The sequence below is a fragment of the Aspergillus wentii genome, assembly GCF_001890725.1.
Source record: "Aspergillus wentii DTO 134E9 unplaced genomic scaffold ASPWEscaffold_1, whole genome shotgun sequence".
Lineage (NCBI taxonomy): Eukaryota > Fungi > Ascomycota > Eurotiomycetes > Eurotiales > Aspergillaceae > Aspergillus > Aspergillus wentii.
The window spans coordinates 3615183-3638194 of NW_024467832.1; the positions used below are offsets into that span (position 1 = coordinate 3615183).

Sequence of the window (23012 nt, forward strand, 5' to 3'; positions counted from 1 at the left end):
CACACGGTTCTTTTTTTAAAAGCATTTTGCAGGATTACTGTTGATTCTTTCTTCATACTCGTAGTGCTCAACATAATGCATCATATTCGATTACCAGCTCTAGGGCCATCTGATTACCGTAGACTGCAAGGCCACGCTGGATTAACATAAGACAACAGGAGAAAGGAAGAAACATCCAATTACAACCAATCTGATCGTTCATCGTCGAGAACAGAAAGGACAAATCCCCCAGAAGCAAGCCCGGTAGGTATTAATTCTCGGGTCTAGCATGGAGAGAGAACAGAACGTAAGATAGTAACAAGACAAGAGATAAATGGGGGATTTTGGTGATCTCAAAAAGAAAAATCGCCGGTGGCGGAAGCAGAAAGGACAAAAGTAGAGAGAAGAAGAAAAAAAAAAAGGTTGTAAAAGAAACAAAATGAGAAAGGAATATGATTCGCTCATCTTCAAGTGAACAGAGAGCATTGCGCCATCAACCATCGTCCATTGCCATCCGCCAAATCACAAAACGCCTTTCGGGAGATCAGGTTACACACACAAGGTAAAGAAAAAGAAGAAAACGAACAAGCACACGGAAGTAATGCAACTAGAATGACAGGTCAAATATCATATATCCGATAGCTAAGAGATCAAGGGGCATCATTCGTCTTCGCCGACTCCGTTGGCTCCAGCGCTATCCCGGTTACCATTGTTGAAAGTAAGCTTCAACTTGGGCTGTCCAGGTGTCCCAGCGGCGTTAGGCGTCCCAGCGCCAGAGAGAGCAGCGGCAGCCAGACCATCGCCTGATGCGTCGTCGAAGTTGGCGAATTGCGGATATTCCTCGGTGAGTCTCCTCAACTCAGAAACACATTTTGCCTATGTACTGGTCAATAATCTCTCGGATAATGTAGTAGCAGTGATGAACTTACCTCAATGTCATTCGCATCCTGGAACAAGATACTGCCATCTTCGTTGTAGGTTCTGGCATTCTGACAGAGCAAATGGATGTCATTCCGGAAATCCCTCAGATTCTGGTACTCATCACGGTTGATCTTCTTTCTGATCATCTCCATGGCAATCGGGTGTTGGATGATCATGTAATAGTCTGGATATTGCGACTTGGGAGGCGGCTTCATGAATGGATCAATAATGGCGCGAGTCACGGGTCCATCTTCACTATCAGAGGAGTCGGCTGGCAATTCCTGTTCCATATCCATCAAAGCCTGGTAGGTAGTATTGACAATGCTTTGAAGAGCGGCCCGATCTGTGCTACTCAACGTCTCCACGGGCTTGGCCTGTCTACCTCTCTTGCGCTTGGGCTGCGGTGTTTCTTCCACAAGTTCCTCAGCCTTTCGCTTGGGAGCAGGGCCTCTACGACGCTTCTTCGGCTGAGGAGTCTCAGAGTTCTCCCGCGATGGTTCTGGCGAGGAATCATCACCCTTCCTGCCACCCCGCTTCTCCTTATTGACACGACGACGTTCCACCCTAGCCTCTTTTCTGGCGATGGCCTCTTCAATGGTGTCATCATCGGCATCAACTGCCATAAGCCACTGCTCTTCAGTAAGACCGTCGTCATACCGGGTAGTTTTGCGTTCACGGGCACCGCGCCCACCCAGATCGACTTCGACTTCTTCCGCAACAGGGTTTTCCTCAGCCATATAAATGTCTGGAAGCTCACTTTCAGACATCAGACGGGGCAGTGCTTGGCCAGTACCGTATCCAGAGGTCTCTGCTCGCTGTTTGTCAATGGCCTGGAAAGTAGCCAATTCGACATCGGATCGTGCCATTATATCGTTCAAGTCGTCATCATCCATCTCGTCCTGATCACCGACTTGGTCTGCGGCTTCGGCAGTTTCAAGCAGTGTTCGCAGCAACGCATCTCGTTCTTCATTGGTGGACTTGTTGTCGAACTTTCCTGCTTGAATAACCTTGCCATCCATGTCGAGCTTGAACTGGGCACGTTCGAGAATCTTCTCCTCGACGGAGTTAGAACTGATCAGACGTAGGATACGGACTTCGTTCTTTTGGCCAATACGATGGGCACGATCTTGAGCCTGCAAATCCTGGTGAGGATTCCAATCCGAATCGAAAATAATGACCGTGTCAGCAGACTGAAGGTTAAGACCAAGACCACCAGCACGTGTTGAAAGCAAGAAACAGAAATATTCAGACTCGGGGTTATTAAACTGTTTCAGCAAATCAGATCGGTCGTCAGATTTAGTGGAACCATCAAGACGAAGATACTTCAAACTGCGCAAGCGAAGAAAGTCTTCCATGATGTTCATGATTTGGGTCATTTGGAAGAACATCAGGACACGGTGACCAGTAGCTCGGAATTTGGGCAGAATTCGGTCAAGAAGCTCAAACTTTCCTGCGGTTCGCCAAATGAGGTCGTTGGTACCCCGGCCAGGGTTCATTTGATCCTCCACAGGTTCGAAAACGAAGGGATGATTGCAGAGCTTCCTCAACTGCATCAACATGTTGCTAAGACCGCGCATACCGGTCTTACCTCCCTTACCGTCGCTGACCACCATCTTGTTGTGGGTAACAAGCTGCTTGTACAACTTGGACTGCAATGCAGAGAAGCGACACTTGATGACACGTTCTTGCTTGTCTGGCAAGTCCTTCTCGACATCCTTCTTGAGACGCCTGAGCAGGAAGGGCCGAAGAACCTTGTGAAGACGACGAATAACAAGTAGCTGTTCTTCTTCGGACATCTCCATACGGTCCTGGCCTCCAGTGTTGGCGAAAGGCGTGTTGAACCACTCATCAAACGATTTGACCGACTTAAAGATGTTTGGTAAGACGAAGTTCAGCAGCGCCCACAACTCGGGAAGGTTGTTCTGCAGAGGAGTACCGGTCAAAATCAAACGGTAGCGGCAGTTATAGTACTGTGAAAGTGTGCTGCTCAGCTTAGACTGGGAGTTCTTCATGCGGTGACCTTCATCGACTATCATGTGGGTCCATTTGACCTTGCTCAAAATTGGGCGATCTTTGATGATATACTCGTAGGTGGTCAGCAGAACCTGGAAATTTCCCCAGCGAATTTGCTGTTGTTGCTGCTTGCGCGCATTAGGAGGACCCTTGTAGACAACCCTGCTCACAGCCGGTGCCCATTTTTCAAACTCCAAGTTCCAGTTTGTGAGGGTACTGAGTGGGACGATCACCAAAAATGGACCGTTGTTCTTCTTCTTTTCGATGATGTAGGTGATCAAACTGATGGTCTGAATGGTCTTTCCGAGACCCATCTCGTCTGCCAAAATACCGTTGAGGTTGTTGTTGTAAAGTGAAATCATCCACTGCAGACCCTTGATCTGGTATTCCTTCAGAGTTCCACCGACAAGAATGCTAGGCTGTTCGGTGATGTCTTCCTTGATACGATGAGCCACAGCATAGTAATCGATCTTCTTTCTGCCACGGTTTTCCCCATCGTCATCACTTCCCACATCCTCGATATCTTCTTCCTCTTCCTCTTCCTCATAGAACTGATCATCTTCACCATATCGTTCGGCCAGACCACGCTGTTGCTCTCTGACCGAATCAGCAAGCTGCTTAAGGAAGTTATCAGTCTGTCTGAGCAGATGAGAAATACGGGAGTCCTTGGCCTGTCCCAAGAGCTTGAGGTAGGTCTCCTCATCGTTAGCTTTCAAGGCCTGGAGACGTTGCTTAGCAGTCCTCTCCACACGCTTCTGCTCTTCGCGCTCCATGTGCTGGTGATGCTGGAGCATCATACGACCCAGCTTCTGCATGCGAGTCCGTTGCTGAGTAGCAGCGTTCTGGAGCTCAACACCATGGTTAAGAATAGCCTGCAATTGATCATATTGCTTCTTCTTTTCCCTGGTCTCACGAGCATCACGTTGTTGCTTCTCTAGCTTCTCGGTAATTCTAGCTTCTCGCAAAGACTGCTTCTTCATGCGGCGATGACTCGAACGGTTTGCAGTCATTCCCAAGTTATCAAAGTGAAACATTTCATTTTGAATCTGTTTGCGGAAGAGTCTTTGCTTAGGGAGAAGATTCAGCATCTTGTATTCAATTAATGCCTTGAGCTTCAATGAATCATCACCCGTAGGTGTATCACTTCGGCTTGTATCCCAAACACCGAGATTAGTAGGAAGCTCGGCTAGTTCTGCTTTTCGTGCATTGATCCGATTGTACACGACCATTTCCCTATCTTCGCGGACCTGGTCCAAGTCAATACCAGTCGGAACCAAAGCCGGAATCCGCGGGCGATTGGCCCGAGAGGCGTGATCCGTATAGCTAATGCTTTTAGAGAGAGAGTCGTAGGGGGATTGGAAGTTTTCGTAAAAATCTTTAGGCTGCGAGGCAGTTTCAGTGGCATCACTAGGCTGCTCGCCTTTGTTTTGTGTTGCACCTTCAATGGTGCTCTCTGCGGCCGCAACATTGTCCGCAGGAGTAGGAGTTTGCGATTTCTTCGACGCAAATAGTTGTCCCTGGACACGAGGGGGGATCGGAAGGTTCTTGGACAGCATCTTGAAAGCCAGGATTTGATTCCTGAGCGTTGCTAGCTGCTCCGCAGAGAAGCTACCGCTAGTGACAGGTGCGCCCTTTTGAGTTGCATTCTGCCCTGGAGTTTGTGATTGTGTGCCCGCAGGTGTGGAAGCCGCATCCTGTGCAGCGCTGGCAGCTGAAGACACCGAGCCATTTCGACCATGGACACCGTTGGCGGCAGGATCCGGAGTCGCACCGTTCAGCTGCTGCTGCTGCTGCTGTTGCTGTTGCTGTTGGCGCTGTTGCTGTGCCTGAAGCTGTTGCTGCTGCGCATATTGCCGTTGCTTTTGGTAGACTTGCTGTCGTTGAATGGCGGAAAGAAGATTGTGCGCCTTCAGGTACTCGGGGTCATCCTGGCGAACGCCCTGCTCTTGCATCTGTTTATATTTCTGCAAGCTGTTAGATCAATTCAAAAGTGGCAAAAGTTCAATTGGGCATAAAAATAAATAAACCATCAGAAGTGAGGTGGTTGAAGCAAGCTGGTGAATGCGGAGGGAGAAAAAAAAAATTAGCGCGATGGGAAAAAAGTCATACCTGAAGAACTTCTTGGACATGCTGCTGCGTCAAATTGGGCGGCAGACTCATGTTGCCAGCCATATTGGGTGCTGACTGGAGAGAAGCCATGCTCTAGCGCGTCGTTGCTTTGTTCATAAGCGTGGTAGACACGTTGGAGACCTGGTTTGCGACAGAATCCGCGATGGGGCTATTAGGGAAATACAGGAAACCAAGGCTGTTGGTGGTAAATCGTAAGTCGCGCCTGCGGGGCGAGACAGCGCGCTTATTTACTGAGGTGGAGGGATGGAAGGCTGCTATTGTCGATGGATGCGACAGGTAGCGGCCAGTAACTGATCCTTGGCGAAAGGTTTCGTGATGTTTAGACCGGGTTTCCGGGGAGAGGTGTGGGTGTGAGATACAGGGCGGTAGACGACAAAACAGGAGCAGACAGAAAGGGGAGGTCCAACGCGAAGACGAAGGGTTTGTAAGGGCCCCAAATGAAAGGATTCGCGTGGAAAAGGCGCGTGGAAAGTCTGGATGGATGAAATGGAGATGGAGGGGACGGACTTTCGCGACTCGCCGTGGTGGTCGGTCGGGGAAAACTGGCTGTGCTCTCAGCCTGTGCCTGTAACGAGGAGAGGCGGGCGGCGAGCGACGTTGGAAGAAGATTTCGTGCCGGACACGTGACTGTTGCTGACTCAGCGAGTGGCCGGAGTGGCCGCGTTCAGGCTTGGCAGTTGATGCCGGAAATGTAAGGCAGTGATACATATGGGAGACTAGGGTATCCAGATACTTATTGTAATGGGCAATATTGGTGATTATGGTGCTAGTATATTCAGCTTTCCTCTTGATATTGATCAGTGAGTCTAAAACTTTCCCTAGCGGTCAATACGAATGTGGTCATGACAAGTCACACAGATCTATTGCGCAGTCTTATTTTGCTTATTGCCACGAACACAGATGATGTACGGTGTAGGTACCTTAGTCTAGTCAGGTATCCAATCGAGCCCTTCCTATAATACAACCTTGACCTTGACCAAGATAACAATGGCGCAATAGTGGCATGGGTAAGAAGGACCGACCCTGAGTATTAAAGCTCTAATCCACTACATCTGTTTTACAGTGCCCAACGGAAAGAATAAAGCATGAAGCAAGTTGATTATGAAGGATTAAAACACGATTCCCGGTAATCTACCCGAACTCCAAACCCCAAGCGCTATACAGAATGGTAATCTCGATGAACTTCACGAATCCCCTACAGTGAGAAGAGCCCTCTTCATCGGCGGCGGCGGTGGCGGCTTCTTTGCGCGCGAAGGAGGCGGCGGCGGCGGACCCTTCTTGAATCCTCCAACACCGTTAAGATGGGTAGAGCTGGTCCTCCTGGACATCACACTGCCATTAGACGGAGCTGGAGAGACTGAGCGTCCTCGGTACGAATTATCAGGGCTGTTGCCGCTCCGTGGACTGATGTCGTCAGGAGAGTTGACATAGTAGTCGGTACTAGGCACTCGAGTGCTGATAGGCAGAACCTGGGAGCTGTCCCTGCGAGGCATGTAGTTTTCGCTGTTTGTTCTCGATGGCAGTTGGTAGGAAGGTTGCTCTTGTCGCAACTGCGAAGGTCCTTCAAATGTTGGTGTCCGGTTGAAAACTGGACGTGGGAAACCCGTTTCGACCGGTTGGCTCGACCGGATGATAGGCCGAGGTTCTGTTTCAGTCTGGGGTTCCTCATGAAGTGGTTCGTAGCGTTCGTAATACGAGTGTGCAGTGTTGGAGCGGGCACGTCCAGAGCGACGACCATTCGGCGTCTGCGTAGTAGCTTGACTAGAGAGGGTTAGCACAGCGAAAATCATCTCCAAGTCAAGATTACTTACCCGCCAGGCCACTCATTCTTGAGCTGGAGGAGTACCTCCCGGCACCTTTCGTGATAGCTCAGCTGGGCCTCCAGGAACGCAGTCAAGTCCACAACATTCTCTGCCTCTGAATCCTTGATATCTTGCATGCGCCGGAAGACATCTTCATTGGCCTCTTCATACTTGACCTTCTGGGTCCGAAGCTCTTCCTCCACACGAAAATCCTCTCTCTTCGCCTTCTCCATCTTGGAGAGCGAAGTGTCGTAGGCAAGTCGCCGGCTATCGAGCTTCTTGCGGGAGGCCTATAGGAAATATGTCAGACCATCTGTACCCGATAAATGCTGGAACCATTATATTTACCTGGTAGTCTTTCATTTGAGTCAAGGATCTCTCCAGTGACTCAAGCCAGCTTGAGTTCGCCTGTGAAATGTAGCTTTCCTGGACACGTGCAAGTCGCTCCTCGGCTCTTCCAAACACTGATTGCGAAAAGAAAAGATATCAGCGACCTGCAGCTCGTTCAAGGAGCAATAGCCGATGGTGGTGACTTACTGGTCATGCACCGTCCGTACTCCGAATTCACATCAAAGTCCTCTCCGTGGCTGACCATACTACCTCCCAAATGGGCAATAGGTAATGTTTTCTCCTTATCATCGCCTTCGTTGCGTTTGGAAACAGATTTGACGTAGGCTGTCATGGATTTGTGAATGCGATCGACGCCTGGGGGAAGAAAATCGAGCGTCAGTATCATGAGATAGACTTCTCAATTAGGGAAAATAAAAATATTCTGTACTCACCATCATGTCTCACATTCATCTCAGTCTCCATGGCTTTGAAGTCGTCGGAAAGACTGGTCTTGACCTCTCCACCCATTCGCTCTCCAGCCCATTGCTTGAAGCGACCGAATTTCTTGTTGACATGCATTATGAATGCTGGTGGTTATGGACGGGTCGAAATGCTGCAAACGGTTTGAAAAGGATAGCGTGTCCTTGGGGGCAATGATAACAATGCAGGTCTGAAAGAGTGGCTACCCTGCGATTCCGGTATATCCACAAAGGATTGAGTATGTATGGAAAGCAGATCGTCGAACAAAAAGAAGGGTTGAGAAATGGAGAAAATAAGAGAATAAAAACAGAGAGGAATGGGTTAATTAATGAGAATATCCGTGGTGGTGAGCTGAGGAATGACAGACGGCGACAATAATGTCAGAAACCGATTCCCAGGAAACGCAACGTAAAATGCGCAGGGCGTCAAGGATGCAAAGTATGGGGGGATATAAATGGATTATGGATCAGACTTGGAGGGCGCCACTGGCGGACGACACAGCAATTTCCCTTGCTCTCCTTTGTCTGGTTTGGCAGGAACCACAATCGTCGCTTCTCTGAATGCGTCTATCCTTGGGTTTTGATCTTTCTGGAGGGAGAGGACAGGCTTGCTTTTTCTGTTTGATAAGAGGGATCGACTATCGAAGGTGGGGAGGGAGAAGGTCACTGTGATGTCGAGCGAGCAATGAGGGATGGATCATGGATGATATTCATGCGCACGTACGCCCACCATTATTATTGTAATTAATTAACCACCGGAGGAGGTGTACCTGAAACGTAGCTTCAGTGGATGAATCCCTTTTTTTTGCCCATCCTATTCGATCACCGCCCACAGACCTGCTCCAGCTGTGTCAGAATCAGCCAGAAACAATTACACTCAGATGGATTCGACTGCTGATGGGCCAGACCTTACACTGCAGACAGTGTGACACGCGTTGTGTGGGCCGCCGGTGGGGATCTGAGATACAAATATTACTGTAACACTGGAACAGGTCCCTTTGCCACAGTCTAATCATAGGATGCTATTTACAGAACAGAGACATTCGATGGATCTGGAGTCTGAAACAAACACTATTTCCCTCATCTCATCTGTACTGTGCTCTCTCTTCTCCTCATCTGATATGAGATGGGCTTACAGAGTACGTACTCTACTTCATATAAGCAAGTTGACCTAAGAATTAAGATCATGTATTCTGTCTGTACCTGTATGGCGTATGCGGTTTGCAGATCATGTCAGCACTTCTTCTGAAATACAGTTGCGACAAGACTGCAAACGACCACTTTCGAGTATCTCCGCTTGCACTCTGCTGGAGTTTCCAATTATTATTCTTGATAATAACCATCAATAATCGAGTAAAATACTGTAACCGTAGCCATGTAATTCCCGATGATCAAAGACGATCGGCCCCAGAAACATTGACCACCCAGTGCCATATCGTCACTGCTCATGTGCCTGTCTGCCGGCCTGCCAGATCACGAAACGAGATGACGTTTGAAGATTGTCCTTTTTCTTAAAAGGACGATCTGACACCTCCATGGCTTTCCGTATCCCCGTCCCTTGTTTCTCCCCCCTTTTGATCCATGAACGGTGAACCATCCATGAACCGCACCCTGATTATGTACCACTGCCCCGCCTTCTTTCCAACGGGGGGAATTAACTCGATCCACTAACCCAGGCGCTTCACGGGGGAGGTTATGTATACAATACAAAGCACTTCAAGGAGAGAGGGCTGTGTCTAGAGGCCTTCCCACGGTTGCAAGGTGATCAGCGCTTCGTCGAAATCGATCATTTCGGATTGCGTTATGGATTGCTTTGCTTTTTCCACCAAAGGCCCCGTGGGAATGTCGTTCCGGGGTGCGCTGAGGGAATGGTCCATTAACGGTAAAAACAGATTGTCCAGATATCCTCTGTCTTCTCCTGAAACATGCTCTTGCTCTTGCTCATCCTCCGCGGTTATTAGGATGTCAAACTCGTTCCACGGCATGGAACCACCGGCGTTTGTATATATATCACCCAATCCGCCAGATGAACCAGGATTATCCAAATCTACACCATCCGCCACAGCCGTCATCGAAAAGATGCTTCCATTATTTCCATCCTGTCCGCTGTTCTGATCCAAAGACTGTTGAGAATTTTTGTTCAACACCTCCTGGGCGTATTGACCAGGCGTTACGCCCATCACCCGTTTAAACACACGATGGAAATGACTCGGTGTCAGACAAGCCTCGTCCGCAAGTTTCTGAAGTCTCGGCTTCGATCCGGCCCTTATATCTGACAGGATTGTCTCGCACGCATTTTCTATCAATTGGGTTTGGGGGTTAACCGCCCGGATTGTCTCTGGTTTGCACCGCTTGCAGGATCGGAATCCTGCAGCCTCGGCCTGCGACGGGGTATCGTAGAATTTGACATTTGCCCGTCGTGCGAGACGAGCTGGACAAGACGGTCGACAGTATATCCTGGTCGTTAAAACGGCGTAGACAAAGGTATTTGCTGTTGCGTCGCGATTGACGACTGCTTGCCACCGCGCACTAGCAGGCAACGAGGGGTTGTTAGGAGAGAGGCGTGAAATTCTTTGAGGTGGGGTCTTTTGAACCATTTTGATGCGATAGACGTCTATCGCAGTAGTTGAAAAAGAAGAATAATCTGTAGAATCAACTCAGGCAGTGAAAAAAAAAAAAAAATCTGGCCTTCGATCTCGAAGACTAGGTACCTCAGTTACCTTCGCCAGGATTGCTGGTGGCGCCGCTGATTGGCCACATTGAGAGCAACGTTTCAGGGTCTCAAGTTCAACAATTTTCAACAATAATTTTGTCTAGGAGAGCAATAATGAAAATAATAACAGGTAAAGTATGGGATATTGCTGTAAGGCGGCCTACATGTCTTTGTTAGCTTCGTTCTTTGTTCAGACTGCGGAGTATTTTCACCCCACAATCTAATATCTCCAATATATATCTACGAGGTCAGGCTTTCATCATTAGATCCTTATCAATTCCAGGTATTCAGCATATATAATTTGCAACAGCCAGCAAGTGCGGTCCTGCTAATCCAGTAGAATATAGGAATGTAGAAATGAATACCTAGCGACCAGGGCAAAAACGCCTGTCGCGAGCCGCATGCTATATACTCAGGTACGACAACTACAGAAAGACATTGAACCAAAAACCAATTGAATTTCCGCATGAATACCCGTAGGCATCTACTTTTCTTTTGCTAGAGATATGTCATGTAATGCACCCAGTTGAACCCTGAAATTTGTATCCTTTTTTGTCATCAATGAAAAAGTATGGTGGCCACAACCTCGATTGGCTACGGACATGGGGAGGTAATCCGCAGTCGCTAAGTACATATGTCTCATAGCAAAGACCCTTTTCAACCCGTCACAAAGAAAAAAACTCCACCCAATAACACGTTTAATCCTTGGTCTTCTGGGTACCACGGAGCAGACCAGTTCTCCGGGCAGCAATAAGACCGGCTTTTTGACCCTGGACGGCGTAGCGGGAGATGGTTGAGGCCTTACCAATGTGCTGGTGGTTACCACCACCGTGAGGCTGTAGAAGAACATGTCAGAAATCCCGTCTTTTGCAAATTTGGAGGAATCAGGGGTCAATCTTACGTGGTCCACGGGGTTCATGGCAACACCACGGGTCTTGGGCCACGAGTTGCGCTTGACAGCGAACTTGTGCTTGGCACGAGAAGCCTTGAGCAAAGGCTTGTCGGTACGTCCACCACCGGCGACGATACCAACCATACCACGAGAGGTGTTCTTGACGAGCTTCTTGGCACCACTGGGCAACTTGATTCTGGTCTTGCCATCCTCGGGGTTCTGGCCGATGACGGTAACGTAGTTACCAGAGGTACGACCAAGAGCACCACGGTCACCAGACTTCTCCTCAACGTTGGTAACGACGGTACCCTCAGGGACGGAGGAGAGGGGGAGAACGTTTCCGATGGTCAGAGTAGCGTTCTTTCCGGCGTAGATGAACTGGCCAGTGTACATGCCCTCGTTGGCGATGAAGGTCTCGGTGACCTGCTTGAACTTGTAGGGGTGACGGAACTGGACCTTGGCGAGGGGAGCACCACGGCCGGGATCGTGGATGATCTCCTTCACGACACCTCTGGTGTATCCATGACGCTCAGCGAAGTCGAGCGTACGGAACTGGGCAGGGGCCTTGTTGAGACGGGTGTGAGCCGCTGAAAGCGAGATTCTGTATCAGCAATTGTGATCCTGGAGATTTTTTTCTTGCATATTTCCTCGCGGTCGCACTCACTGAAAATGGATCCACGACCCTTCCTCTGGTTACGGATCACGCGACCCATGGCGACTCTCTATACTGGTGGTTAGTATTCAAAAAGCAAGTCCGCCTGGTGACCGGTGGTGGGAGTTTATCAAGTTGCTCGTACCTCAAATCGAAAATGGGCTTGTCGGGTTGGTGTTGTAGAATTCGTCGAAGCAGAACTGTGTGGGCTTTAGGGCGACATCGCTAATCTAACCGAGTTGGCGCTAGCGCCTTTTGGGCGGGCGGCGGCGGCTCTGGTTGGCCGGCGGATTCCAACGTGCCCTCATCTTCGGACTCACCTCAAGGGCATCGGGTATCTACTGTTTGGTTGCTTGATGATTCAGGTCGATCGCATAGAGGGTTGATTTAAATAGTTGTCATGATGCTGGCACCTCGGGGGTTCTTTTGCTTCTCTGTTCTCCTGAGTTCCCTCCTCTAATGCGGGTTTAGCAATCGAATTTGTCATCATGTCGTCTATGGCACACGGTGATGCGACTGGCGTTGGAATGGAAAGAAATTATTTATACGGCCTGAGAAGTTTAGTCAGGCAAGATATTGATAATTTCCCCTTTACTGTGCTTAGATACAACCACTAAATACATGATAAGGTTGCGACGAGTCGTTGAGCCCGGGGTTTGGACCCTCTAGGGCAAAGTCCTGCATGGTTTCTCTGTGCAATGTTAGAACCATCAAATGTTTTTCAGCCTCGTCAAAACTACACTGCGCAAACAGTGGCAGAACATTGGAATTATATTCTTCTGGAATATGGATGTACAAGCATTCGCATTGAGTTGGAGCAGTGGGCCAAGGCTGATTCCCAGAGACACGCTTTCAATGGTCGGGATGTCCTCAACCATTGATTCTACTATGTCTTAATGACCTCAGTCTACTGAGTTATTGAAGCAAATGCCGGTCTCGACTGGAAATGCGCAGTGTTCTTTTCCCTGGAGGATCATACGAATCTCTCAAATTTCTGGACAAACCCTGCAATATCATGCTGGATCTCTGCATATAAATTAGCGGTTGTCTGTTCTCGATTGATGTGTGGGCTGGTTTACTCTTATTTCTCTGTAGCAAATCCTCAATGCATGATCTATTACATTAATTATTATTTCTTCCTCCCCCTTGCCTCCATGATCTTTTGGCAACTGTGATTAATTAGCCAACCTGTATGTTGATCATGCCCTGATATGATATGGGCTACCATTCTCTGTAGATGATGCCAAACGGACCACGCGCGTAAAAGCCGCGCTTCCAGTAGCGGCAGTTGAACTTCTTTGCGGCGCGCGGAGTCGGACCTCATTCACCTTAACTTGCTTCAAACACCACCACCACCACCAGCCTTGACCATATCCAGGATGTCAGTCTCCGACTCAGATCTTTCGTCGCTATCATCGGCGCCACCGACAGATGATGAGTCTATGGCTGTTGATGAGCCTGTGGGGATCGCAAAGTACTTCAAGAAGCAGGAGTCTGAATCTCCGCCGCCGAAGCGGGCTCCCTCACCCCCTCACGATTATATTCTAGCAGACAACCCGGATATCGCAGTAAGTTCTGGAGAAAATGGATTTTTACACGCCGCCGAGGATACCCATCACGCGAATCGTCCTTTACATATCGCGCTTGCTGACTTGTCGCAACTTGGAAGTTCATTGTAATGTTCCGCGCGCGTTTCCACGAAGTATTCCCGCGATCAACACCACACTACGGACCACAAGATATCGAGAGAGGTGCTACAGAAACTCCACCGGGGGATCATATTGAGAAACTATTGTGTGCGTTGCTCGGCCTGGTATTGAACCGGAAGAAGGATGTTGAGTATGAGCGCCACCCTTTCCCCGGATTCTGCACGTCGCGGAGAAAACACGACAAGAACTTTTTTGATTTCCACCCGACCATTTATGCCTGGACAAATAACTGATGCGGGGCCTTGAATTTACAGACGGAATCATTATCAACGCCCTCTGGAAGAAGCGATTCATACTCATGCGTCTCAATGGCCCAAGGTCTGGGAGGGCAAGAACCCCCTTCACGGGGGTCGGACTTTTGCGACCATGTCGCCGGAGGAACGCGTATGTGGATAATATCTGAGAACTTGCAGTTCGCAACGCTGACACTTTTCTAGCTGCAACTGCTGAAATCCCTAATTCTATGGTCCCTTTCTTCCTCCGAAGCCGTCCAAGCCAAGATCAAAGAGTCCTATAAGCAAGCACGCCATGAAGATGATTTGAACCAGCCACTTTCAGTCCAACCCTGGGGACGCGATGGACTTAAGCGCCGATACTGGCTCATTGAAGGGCAGGATGATACACATTTCAGACTATACCGGGAGAGCAACCCGGCATTGAAGAATGTCACATGGTGGAGCGTGGCAGGCGATATTCCCGAGCTGAAGGCGGTTGCTGATAAGCTCGATGAAGAAAAGAGCACGAACTCCAAAAAGCTAAGCGAGAGAATCAACAATTCAATTCCTCGTTTCGAGGGTGCAGAGGAGGTAAGTTACAGGCTACTCGATTGTTTGATTACCTTACTTACGAGATGGAAAGAAACGCAAGCGCCGCGACTACCGGATTGCCCGAAAGGCTCAATTTTCTCGACCAGAGCCTGGCTTCTCTCTCTACGAAGGTCGCACCCGTGGGAAGAAGCTCAAGTACACGTACTCTGACGACGAGGACTTATTCTCCGACGACATGCCCACAACCCGTCGATCTACCCGAAACGCATCCGGGGTTTCAACTCCTGGTGAGCCAGCGGGCCCCAAATACACGGCAAGCGGAAGACAAATTCGCTCACGTGCTGGAGGCTTATATGGCGAAGCCTTACTCCTTGGCCAGCGGGGAGAGGATGAATCTGAAGAGGAGACAGGCAGACCTCAGAGGAACAGAACCACTCGTGCGAATGGACACACCGACTACGATATGCTTGATGAAGATGGCGACTCGGAAGGCGCCGACTCTAACGAGTGGCAGGGCGGAGAAGAGGAAGAAGAGAATGACTTCGAGGGTGACGATGAAGAGGGTGCCAGCGGGGATGAATCAGTACTGAATGATGGAAACCAGAGCCTCGTGGTGCAACTGAGGTATGGCAAGGGAAAATTGCCAAGTAGCCCGAATGTCCCTGGCGAAGGACCAACAGGGCAGAACTTCGAGGCCAAAGATGAGACAAATGAGCATAAGAGTCAACAAGAACAACCTGCCTCCACTCAAACGCAAGAGTCGGTGGCCAATGGACCCCAAGACACAGCTCAGGAGAGCTCAGTCTCAGATCCCAAAGCGCTCCCTACCCCCACAGAGGAGCCGAAGCAGAGTCTACAGCAAAATGGACCAAATGGATTGACTCATGGAGATGCTGCTAGTGCCAATGCTGGAATACCTACCAACCAGCCTGCCGCACTCAACGGCACAAATGAGGCAGGTTAGCAGCCCGGATTATATAATTTCAAGTCGCAGAATAAAATGGAAGACCCTGCATATCTCTGGCCTTGACAGAGTCTGGGTATAATGATCCCATTCTTCATTTTCGTTTTTATTACCATTGCTTTAACGGATACGGGGCAAAACACGGAGTCTTGCTTATCAGGCGTTATTTTACATGAGGGATGTTTCAAGTCAGCGTTGAGAGTAAATTGTCAGGTCTATTATGGCCCAGAGTGATTTCGCGATTTCTAAAATCATTCTTAGAGGAGGGATTCCAGAGGATATTCTGAAGACGTGATGAAAACTAGTTTAGTCCCGTATTTGTATGGAAACTTTGTATTCGATGAAAAAGAGGTTGATCTCACAATGCAAATGTAAAGAGATACCCAAGTATCTTTCTTTTTTCTATGTGTGACAAGGCACGTCAAACCAAGTCATGTTTTCAAATGAAGATTTTGATTTTGCATATATACTAATAGGGAAAAAAGGAAACTTGTCGATGGTATTAACGCCATGGCCCTAACTCCTGCGAATGCAAGCCCAGCTGCGAAAAAATCCATAAGGAACAATTCGGTAATTCGATTCAAAATTTCAACAAGGCCTTTAATCAGCCCCGGCGTAAGAGAACTGTGCCTTGTAGAACTGTAAAAACTCCGAGACCGTCAGCACCAGTTAAATCAGTTTCACTCAGCCCTTCTTATCAATCAAGGCTGTATTGAATTCAAGAAATGGATCCATAACAATGGAGACAATGCACTTACGTCTTCCACCTGACTAGCAAGTTTACGGTCCTTGTTGAGGGAAGGAAGCTTCCAGTTGTTCACTTCGTACCACCATCTGCGCAGTCTGCTTCCCAGAGTCTTGCCGCTGAGGGATGCACCGCGGTTCCAGTAACGCCAGCCGGAGAGAGCAAGAGTCCAAAGGGTACCCTGGACCAGAGGGAGAAGGACCTACAGTAGAAAATCAATCAAGTTAGCAAATTCCATATCGTCCTCCTTGTTTCAACAAAATAAACCCTCCGGAATCCTCGTACCTGATCTCTGATTGTGATCCATGCAATTCTTCCCTTGGTGTCTGCATCCTTCAAGCTGGCCAGGTAGCTCTGCTCAAATCGCAGATCCGGCATAGGAGGAAACTGGTGTCGTCGGGCAACAGATCGAATCACCCGGCCAGGATCGACAATGTCTGAAGGAATACTGTCTGCTTCAGAGGGCGTGGATTCCACGGCTGGTTTCTTTTCCGAAGCAGCGGTGGTCGGGTTGACATCGTGAGCTGGGGATGGGTCCTGCTTGACGGAGGCGGTTTGAATGGTCTCAGCGACCTCGATCGTTGGGTCGGACATTTTGCAACGGGAATAGCTGCGGGCGTGAATCAACGAGCAGGTGATGGATGTGATCTGGCTGTCTGTCGTTGTTGATCAACCGTCCTGTCCCCTGACGCAACAGAAAGCGGCGCGCCATTAAATAATCCTCTCCGGACGGCAACCGGCGAATCACAGTCGATCCAGCGCCGGCCTTCCTCAACCCCTCCACCTCGACGCTCCCCCACTGTCCCTCTTTGCTTTGCCTTCCTCTTCTTTCCCTTCCTCTTTCTCTCAACCATCCATCTCTCTCCAATTCATCCTCTTTTCTCTTCACACGCTCAGAAACCAAAGACAAAATGGCTTCTTACCCCCTTCTTTGCTTGGAGAACCCTCTCCTCGGTGCGTGACTTGTGCAGTTAAACATCCCTGATATGGGTTTCATGTACTAACTTTTCTTGCGGGAATTAGACATCCAGGCTGTCGGGTACGTCAACTAAACAAGAAAGATACTACTTGATTCAAGTAAAATTGAACACTGGTTAATGTTTATAATTTTACAGTGACGCTGCTCTCTTGCAGAAGTATGGCCTGAAGGACAACGATGCCATCCTTGCTGAGGAGAAGCACATGGGTATCTACGATGAACTGCTCTCGAAGCCCGATGTTAAGTTGATTGCTGGTGGTGCTGCTCAGAACACTGCCCGTGGTGCTCAGGTGTGACCCCTCAACTGTTTGATGTTGCACAGGAATGCAAATGCTGACCCCGCTCCATTAGTACATGCTTCCCGACAACTCGGTCGTTTACATTGGCTGTGTCGGTAAGGACAAGCACGCCGACACCCTCAAGGAGGCCTGTGTTAAGGCTGGTGTCCACACCGAGTACCGTGTCGACGATGTCCAGCCCACTGGCAAGTGTGGTGTTATCATCACTGGCCACAACCGCAGCATGTGCACCCACCTCGCTGCTGCTAACGAGTACAAGGTTGATCACTTGAAGCAGCCTCACATCTGGTCTGTCGTCGAGAAGGCCGAGTACTTCTACGTCGGTGGTTTCCACCTTACTGTCTCTGTTCCTGCCATCCTGGCTCTTGCTGAGGAGGCCGCCGCTAAGAACAAGGTATGCATTGGAAGCTGTTTTGTTTCTAGGCATTATTAACCATCATCAAATAGCCCTTCTTGCTTTCTATCTCCGCCCCTTTCATCGCTCAATTCTTCAAGGACCAGCTTGACCAGGTCCTCCCTTACACCGACTACACTTTCTGCAACGAGACTGAGGCCCGTGCCTACTCTGAGAGCCACGGCTGGAATACCGATGACGTTGTTGAAATCGCCAAGAAGCTGGCTCTGTTGCCCAAGAAGAACACCAACCGCCCAAGAATCGCTGTCGTCACCCAGGGCACTCTCCCCACCGTGACCGCTTCTGCTAAGCCTAACGGTGAGGTCGAAGTTAAGGAGGTTCCCGTCCATGAAATCGCCAAGGAAAGCATCAATGACACCAACGGTGCTGGGTAAGTAAACTATTCTTGCAGATGATTCTTGTCCCAAGAAATTGCTTTTCTAACTATGACGTTCTTTAGTGATGCTTTCGCCGGTGGTTTCTGTGCTGGTGTTGTCCAGAAGAAGTCTCTGGAGGAGAGCGTTGACATGGGCCAGTGGCTCGCACGCCTCAGCATCCAGGAGTTGGGAGCTTCGTAAGCGTCTCCCTATCTGAAATTTCAGTAAAATGTGTGGCTAACATGATTCTCGCAAATAGCTACCCCTTCCCCAAGCAGACCTACTCCTCGTAAATTTCTGACAAACCTCCCTCGAAAAGCCCCATGAGCATGACCATGGGGTAATCGCATGTTACAGCAAAAAATTTCATTAGATTATTCAACCTTCTATACCCCATTTCTGTCCTTGGCTTAACGTTCAAGGCCCTTTTCCATCATGTTCAAAAAGTCCGCTCCCATCTGCATAATACAGGAGTCGCGGAAGTTATGACGTTCTCAACAACGATGTAATGATTCAACACTTATTATAACTATTCAAGATCAAATTACATATACATCATTAGTACAATTATATATTTTCAAGGGCATTTATGGCATCATGGCATCAATTACTAGTTCGTATTCGATATGCGTAGCGACGTCGAAGTAGGAAAAGTAAGATAAAAGAATTTGACCCAGAGCGTGAGATAAATGAAAGTAGGACAAAAAAAGACAATACAATCACTGAATCGTGTGTCATGAACCAAAATAACGCATCATTTGAGCATCGAAAAAAACATAATATCATCTCTTGTCCCTAAGTTTTCATCTCTTTCCTCCCCGTTATAACGAAACAGGCGTGAAATGTTGAAATTTACTTAGAAACCGACCTCCTCCTGCCTCCATCCTATCCTGAAAAGGACCCCCTTTTTCTGTATTCATTAGACACTTGGTACGCATTCGTTAACGGTATAACCACCAGTCCAGGGGCTAACCCATGCACGGGTTATGCATTGAAAGGCACCTCCCCCAAGTCACATATGCCTAGTCATCTTGCAGAACTGGCTCTCTTAATCAATATGTGATGGGTGGGTGAAAATTGGAGCTTTCTTCGAAACCTGTGCATGGATTGGGCTTCTGGACACGCAGATCGAGTATTGATCAACCTTTGCGTTTTCCCACCCATACCATGGAAAGAAACGGACAAGACATGTCGGTCGATCCGAGTTATGTACCGCACCGTGTTTCTGCTTGTTTTTCCCAAGATTTTTTGGAGATGTGCTTGTACACATTCTCTCTTGCAAATGCACGACGAGTGTGAGAGATCAACCTCCTTGCCCGCAGGGTGGTGTTTGGCCGATAGCGCCGAGTTGCGTAGCAGATTTGCGACCATTGCCGAATCCGGAACTGGGGTAGCCAGCTCCAGAGGAGAAGTTACCGGCTAGAAAAGCGTCGTTGTTCCAGGATCCGTTGACTAGTCCACTCGACATTGGCTGGTTGGGGACCCCAAAAGGAGAAGTCGCGCTATTGAGCAGGTCTCGTTCCCAAGTTGCCCCGGAAAGATGGGGGTGTGCAGGAGAATTGGGTGAGGGCATCCAGGTCGACGGCATAGAGCTGCCGCCATGAAGAGAGCTATGCAATGGAGCCTGCGCCATGAGGTTGTGTCGGAGCATGAGGTCATTCACGGTCGTTTCTTGGGAGGAATGAGGAACTGGGCTGCTGATACTCCCAGGCATCATTGAGCCTGGTTGCTGACCAAGGCCCGGGGGAGTCCTGGGGGATGATGAATTGCCCCCAAATTGAGATGAAAAGGCAGTGTTCCAGATACTAGGAATAGCAGGAAGGGAGGGCCGCGGCGTATAGGACTGGGATGGTGTCCGGGCTAATGGTGGGGCTTTTGCGACTGGGGGACCGAGTCCGGGAGGGGCGAGCCCGGGAGGAGCGATGGGGGTGCTCCGTGGAGGGATGTTTTCTTCTCGGAAGGCATGATTCGCACTGGGGTCAAAGAACGCGGCCTGGGGAGTTGGCATTTGACTGCTGCTCTTCAAGAAAGCCAGATTGTCCGGCACTGCTGGGGCATTTTCATAAGTATCAGATTCAACCAGTCGCTCAACACCCTCAACAATGCGATTCATATTCGCAGACATAGAAGCCGAGGCTGACTGCGAGCCGCCAAACAAACTTCTGTTATCTGCAACATGACTGGGGTCCCGTGCCGCTTGTTGGATATCTTCTCGTTCAATGCTTGTAACAGGCAGTGTATGCTGGTGGCCCTGAGGACTAGCAAAGAACTGGGATGGTAGTCCTTCTTCCTTGTAGATGAAAGTCTTTTTATCTTCATCGTCGACCAGAGCTATCGGGATTCTCTGTTTCGCGTCAAATTAGCCATAATATTCAGGGAGAAGGGATGAGTCGATCAAAAACATACGTTGCTCACAACGAGATCAAGTCCGTCAATAACGAATTCGCGGATACGATAAAGCATTTCAAAATTGGGATGACTCCTCTCCACGCCGAAGTCATGAATTCGAGGCTTCTTTTGGCCACTCGCATCCAAGTATCGACGAGCCGTAGCCTCTTTGTCGAGTGGTGCGAAACCAAGAGTCTCCTCATCCTCTTCTAGTAGATAATCTACCTCTGGAAGATGCACCACGTCGAAAGTGGATGCGAGAAGAGTCAAAGTGTTGGCGTAAATCTTCCAAAATTCGGTTATTTGAACGGAGAGCGGCGTATCCTTTTCTTCCTTGTAAGCCACCAGCAAATTACTGACTGTGAGAAGCCAAGAGCTGTAATTTCGGAGGGCAGGCAAGATGCGACGGGCAACGACAGTAACTTTGTCGGGACTGATGGTTGCGTCTTTGCTATTGGAATCTTCAATCACAAATCGTTCCACTTCGGCCAAGAGAATTTGAAGTAACGTGAAGAAAGTTTTCACATTGATCCGCTGGAAAAAGAGACAAGCATTGGATACTGATTCCTCTAGGGATTATATCAGTGACTGTCTTGGCTGTAACAAGTTCAAAGAAACTTACCGTTTGAGCGCGTTCTCGCAAAGTCTTCCGCGGCAACGTTTATCAGACAGAACTTTTGCAAAGTTCCCTCCAAGGACCGTTCCTTCAAGTCGACAGCAAGCTGACTCAAGACCTCATTTTCAAGTTCATCGTGCTCGGGAAAATCGGTCCCTTTGTAGCATTGCGCATGAAGGTAAACGAACCAAGGAGCCAGAGCTCTTCCAGGAATACCGGCATCCTCAGGGCGGATCAGTTCCCGTTTGGCCCACGCGTTCATGATTTTCCTAAATTCGATTTCCAAGTTACCCTTGGCGGATGGGTGGGGCTCTTGGGCGGCCAATGCCCTGTATAGGTGGTACGTAGCCCGTAGGTGATTTCCATCGGCGAGGGCAATGACAGCCAATTGATTGTGCGATGCGCCAGAAGCTGGGTAGATCACTGCGGCCAGATCGTAGTACCCGATGGCGGGGCCCCAATTGCGGTCTTTGCTGACGAGTTCTGTTTCGCGGTAGCGGGAAAGATCTCCTAGACGGATAAGAGTTGAATGGCATGATTGAAGTATGAGATTTCGAAGACCATCGGGGGTCTTGACTGTGGACGGTGCCGATGGGTTATCAAAGTTGAATTTCCGGGCGACCTTTTCAAGTTCCTGAATTCCTCCGAAATGCGACGACAGGTGCTGGATATACCCTCGATAAAACCGCTGACTGGATTTAATGAATTCGAGATAATGTTTCTCGAGCTTCCGTTTCTCTACCGGCTTCTTCTTCTTTCCATTCTCCTCGCGAAACTAAGTGTGGGCGCATTGATTAGAAGATATGGCCGATCCTGGATGAATCGTGCAACACTCACGCGGGAAAGCAACTTGCGAAACCGGGTATTGATTTTTAAATGCGAATCCCATAGGCGGGCCTCCACATCGATGGAGCGTGCGGTTTCGAAGTCCTGGAGAATGGCATTCTGGCAAGCTGTACGGAACCTAAAGAGCAGAGAACAACAAGTGAGGGGTTAGTCCGGATGGGGTCCAATGCGCGCAAGGTTATATTTAATGTTCGACGGAACATGGGAGCAATGGAGATGAACTGACTCTGAGAGATAATGGGAGATTTCGGCAAAGGTAGGCTCCTTTTCAGCAAGGCATTTCGAAAGCTGCTTTTCGCCCTCGAGCGCAATCCTGCACAATGCTGTTCAACACACACAATTCAATCGAAAAAGGAATAAAGTAGATACTGACTGCCACGTATCCTGGAACGCGGACGCCATGCTCGGAGTCGTCAAGACCACACCCGTGTCACCCCACCGTTGACCTCGCCCGTCAGATGGCTATGGCTGGCTGGAAGTCTGCGGGCGACAGAAGCAGTGAACAATCCATCAGTTAGTTGTGAATCGATCGATGAAGGGGGTGAGGACCCAGGGTAGAGATAAAGACAACAATTTCAACAGTGGATGTGATGGGGAGAATGAAACAGAGATCAATGAAGATGGGCTGAGAGGCTCAGTGACGGACAACGAGGGGAGATACCGCCGCTCGTGGTAGAGAAAATCCCATCATCACCGGAACTTTTGACGCCCGTCCGAAAAAAGATGCTGGAGATGATGGCGGTGTGGCTTGGGCGGTGCTGATTGGCTGGAGAGGTGTGGCTCGTGGCGGAACAGGAACAGCTGGTAATGGTATTACCGTATGGTATGTAAGGGTCTGTATTGGTACATCCAACTGGCATCAGAACAATTCTATCAAATTGTTGTTTATATCTTCTTTTCTACACGAACAGACAATTTCTATAACAATCCTCACTATTAATAGAGGGAAACACCCTCATTCTGACCCACATCATTCATACCCAAGCGGATACTGAACAACAATTCAACTCCGCTCTT

At 49.1% G+C, this 23012-nt stretch overlaps 8 protein-coding genes across 8 annotated transcripts; 2 read left to right on the top strand and 6 right to left on the bottom strand.

Moving 5' to 3' along the window:
* Positions 1-639: 639 nt before the first annotated feature.
* ASPWEDRAFT_47969 (putative RSC complex subunit (Sth1)) lies at positions 640-5112 on the bottom strand (the record flags this gene model as incomplete). The annotated part of the gene is made up of 3 exons (XM_040837037.1): positions 640-855; positions 909-4877; positions 5023-5112. 3 exons carry the CDS (start codon positions 5110-5112, stop codon positions 640-642), a joined length of 4275 nt encoding a protein of 1424 aa, XP_040695056.1.
* Positions 5113-6227: 1115 nt separating this feature from the next.
* Positions 6228-7754, bottom strand: ASPWEDRAFT_47970 (BAR domain protein; the record flags this gene model as incomplete). Its single annotated transcript, XM_040837038.1, has 5 exons — positions 6228-6804; positions 6855-7135; positions 7194-7309; positions 7383-7550; positions 7628-7754. The coding sequence occupies 5 exons, from the start codon at positions 7752-7754 to the stop codon at positions 6228-6230; spliced, it is 1269 nt and encodes a 422-aa protein (XP_040695057.1).
* Positions 7755-8785: 1031 nt separating this feature from the next.
* Positions 8786-10336, bottom strand: mpt (putative DNA repair and transcription factor Ada). Its single transcript, XM_040838292.1, has 2 exons — positions 9590-10336; positions 8786-8857 (listed from the first exon to the last, which is right to left on the bottom strand). The coding sequence occupies exons 1-2, from the start codon at positions 10249-10251 to the stop codon at positions 8839-8841; spliced, it is 681 nt and encodes a 226-aa protein (XP_040695058.1). The 5' UTR covers positions 10252-10336; the 3' UTR covers positions 8786-8838.
* Positions 10337-10936: 600 nt separating this feature from the next.
* Positions 10937-12079, bottom strand: ASPWEDRAFT_56512 (60S ribosomal protein uL2). The gene is made up of 4 exons (XM_040838293.1): positions 12057-12079; positions 11924-11981; positions 11269-11846; positions 10937-11203 (listed from the first exon to the last, which is right to left on the bottom strand). Exons 2-4 carry the CDS (start codon positions 11970-11972, stop codon positions 11066-11068), a joined length of 765 nt encoding a protein of 254 aa, XP_040695059.1. The 5' UTR covers positions 11973-11981; positions 12057-12079; the 3' UTR covers positions 10937-11065.
* Positions 12080-13215: 1136 nt separating this feature from the next.
* Positions 13216-15351, top strand: ASPWEDRAFT_56514 (uncharacterized protein; the record flags this gene model as incomplete). The annotated part of the gene is made up of 5 exons (XM_040838294.1): positions 13216-13479; positions 13581-13750; positions 13875-14004; positions 14058-14426; positions 14479-15351. Exons 1-5 carry the CDS (start codon positions 13291-13293, stop codon positions 15349-15351), a joined length of 1731 nt encoding a protein of 576 aa, XP_040695060.1. The 5' UTR covers positions 13216-13290.
* A 600-nt stretch (positions 15352-15951) lies between these two features.
* ASPWEDRAFT_146932 (DUF1770 domain-containing protein) lies at positions 15952-17009 on the bottom strand (the record flags this gene model as incomplete). The annotated part of the gene is made up of 3 exons (XM_040829513.1): positions 16382-17009; positions 16110-16298; positions 15952-15999 (listed from the first exon to the last, which is right to left on the bottom strand). The coding sequence occupies exons 1-3, from the start codon at positions 16688-16690 to the stop codon at positions 15952-15954; spliced, it is 546 nt and encodes a 181-aa protein (XP_040695061.1). The 5' UTR covers positions 16691-17009.
* Positions 16857-18509, top strand: ASPWEDRAFT_34932 (adenosine kinase). The gene is made up of 7 exons (XM_040834117.1): positions 16857-17050; positions 17120-17135; positions 17212-17365; positions 17427-17768; positions 17822-18159; positions 18229-18342; positions 18405-18509. The coding sequence occupies exons 1-7, from the start codon at positions 17008-17010 to the stop codon at positions 18436-18438; spliced, it is 1041 nt and encodes a 346-aa protein (XP_040695062.1). The 5' UTR covers positions 16857-17007; the 3' UTR covers positions 18439-18509.
* Positions 18510-19448: 939 nt separating this feature from the next.
* ASPWEDRAFT_23481 (uncharacterized protein) lies at positions 19449-22397 on the bottom strand (the record flags this gene model as incomplete). Its single annotated transcript, XM_040832486.1, has 6 exons — positions 19449-20489; positions 20552-21102; positions 21156-21924; positions 21987-22113; positions 22222-22308; positions 22369-22397. 6 exons carry the CDS (start codon positions 22395-22397, stop codon positions 19449-19451), a joined length of 2604 nt encoding a protein of 867 aa, XP_040695063.1.
* Between the last annotated feature and the right edge of the window lie 615 nt (positions 22398-23012).

Bases quoted from the DNA above. Each gene is read 5' to 3' on its own strand.
- mpt (XM_040838292.1), bottom strand. From the start codon at position 10,251: ATGGTTCAAAAGACCCCACCTCAAAGAATTTCACGCCTCTCTCCTAAC.
- ASPWEDRAFT_34932 (XM_040834117.1), top strand. From the start codon at position 17,008: ATGGCTTCTTACCCCCTTCTTTGCTTGGAGAACCCTCTCCTCG. The intron at 18,160-18,228 runs GTAAGTAAACTA...GACGTTCTTTAG, and splicing joins AATGACACCAACGGTGCTGG to TGATGCTTTCGCCGGTGGTT. The intron at 18,343-18,404 runs GTAAGCGTCTCC...TCTCGCAAATAG, and splicing joins ATCCAGGAGTTGGGAGCTTC to CTACCCCTTCCCCAAGCAGA.
- ASPWEDRAFT_56512 (XM_040838293.1), bottom strand. From the start codon at position 11,972: ATGGGTCGCGTGATCCGTAACCAGAGGAAGGGTCGTGGATCCATTTTC. The intron at 11,847-11,923 runs GTGAGTGCGACC...TCTCGCTTTCAG, and splicing joins GGGTCGTGGATCCATTTTCA to CGGCTCACACCCGTCTCAAC. The intron at 11,204-11,268 runs GTAAGATTGACC...GTTCTTCTACAG, and splicing joins CCATGAACCCCGTGGACCAC to CCTCACGGTGGTGGTAACCA.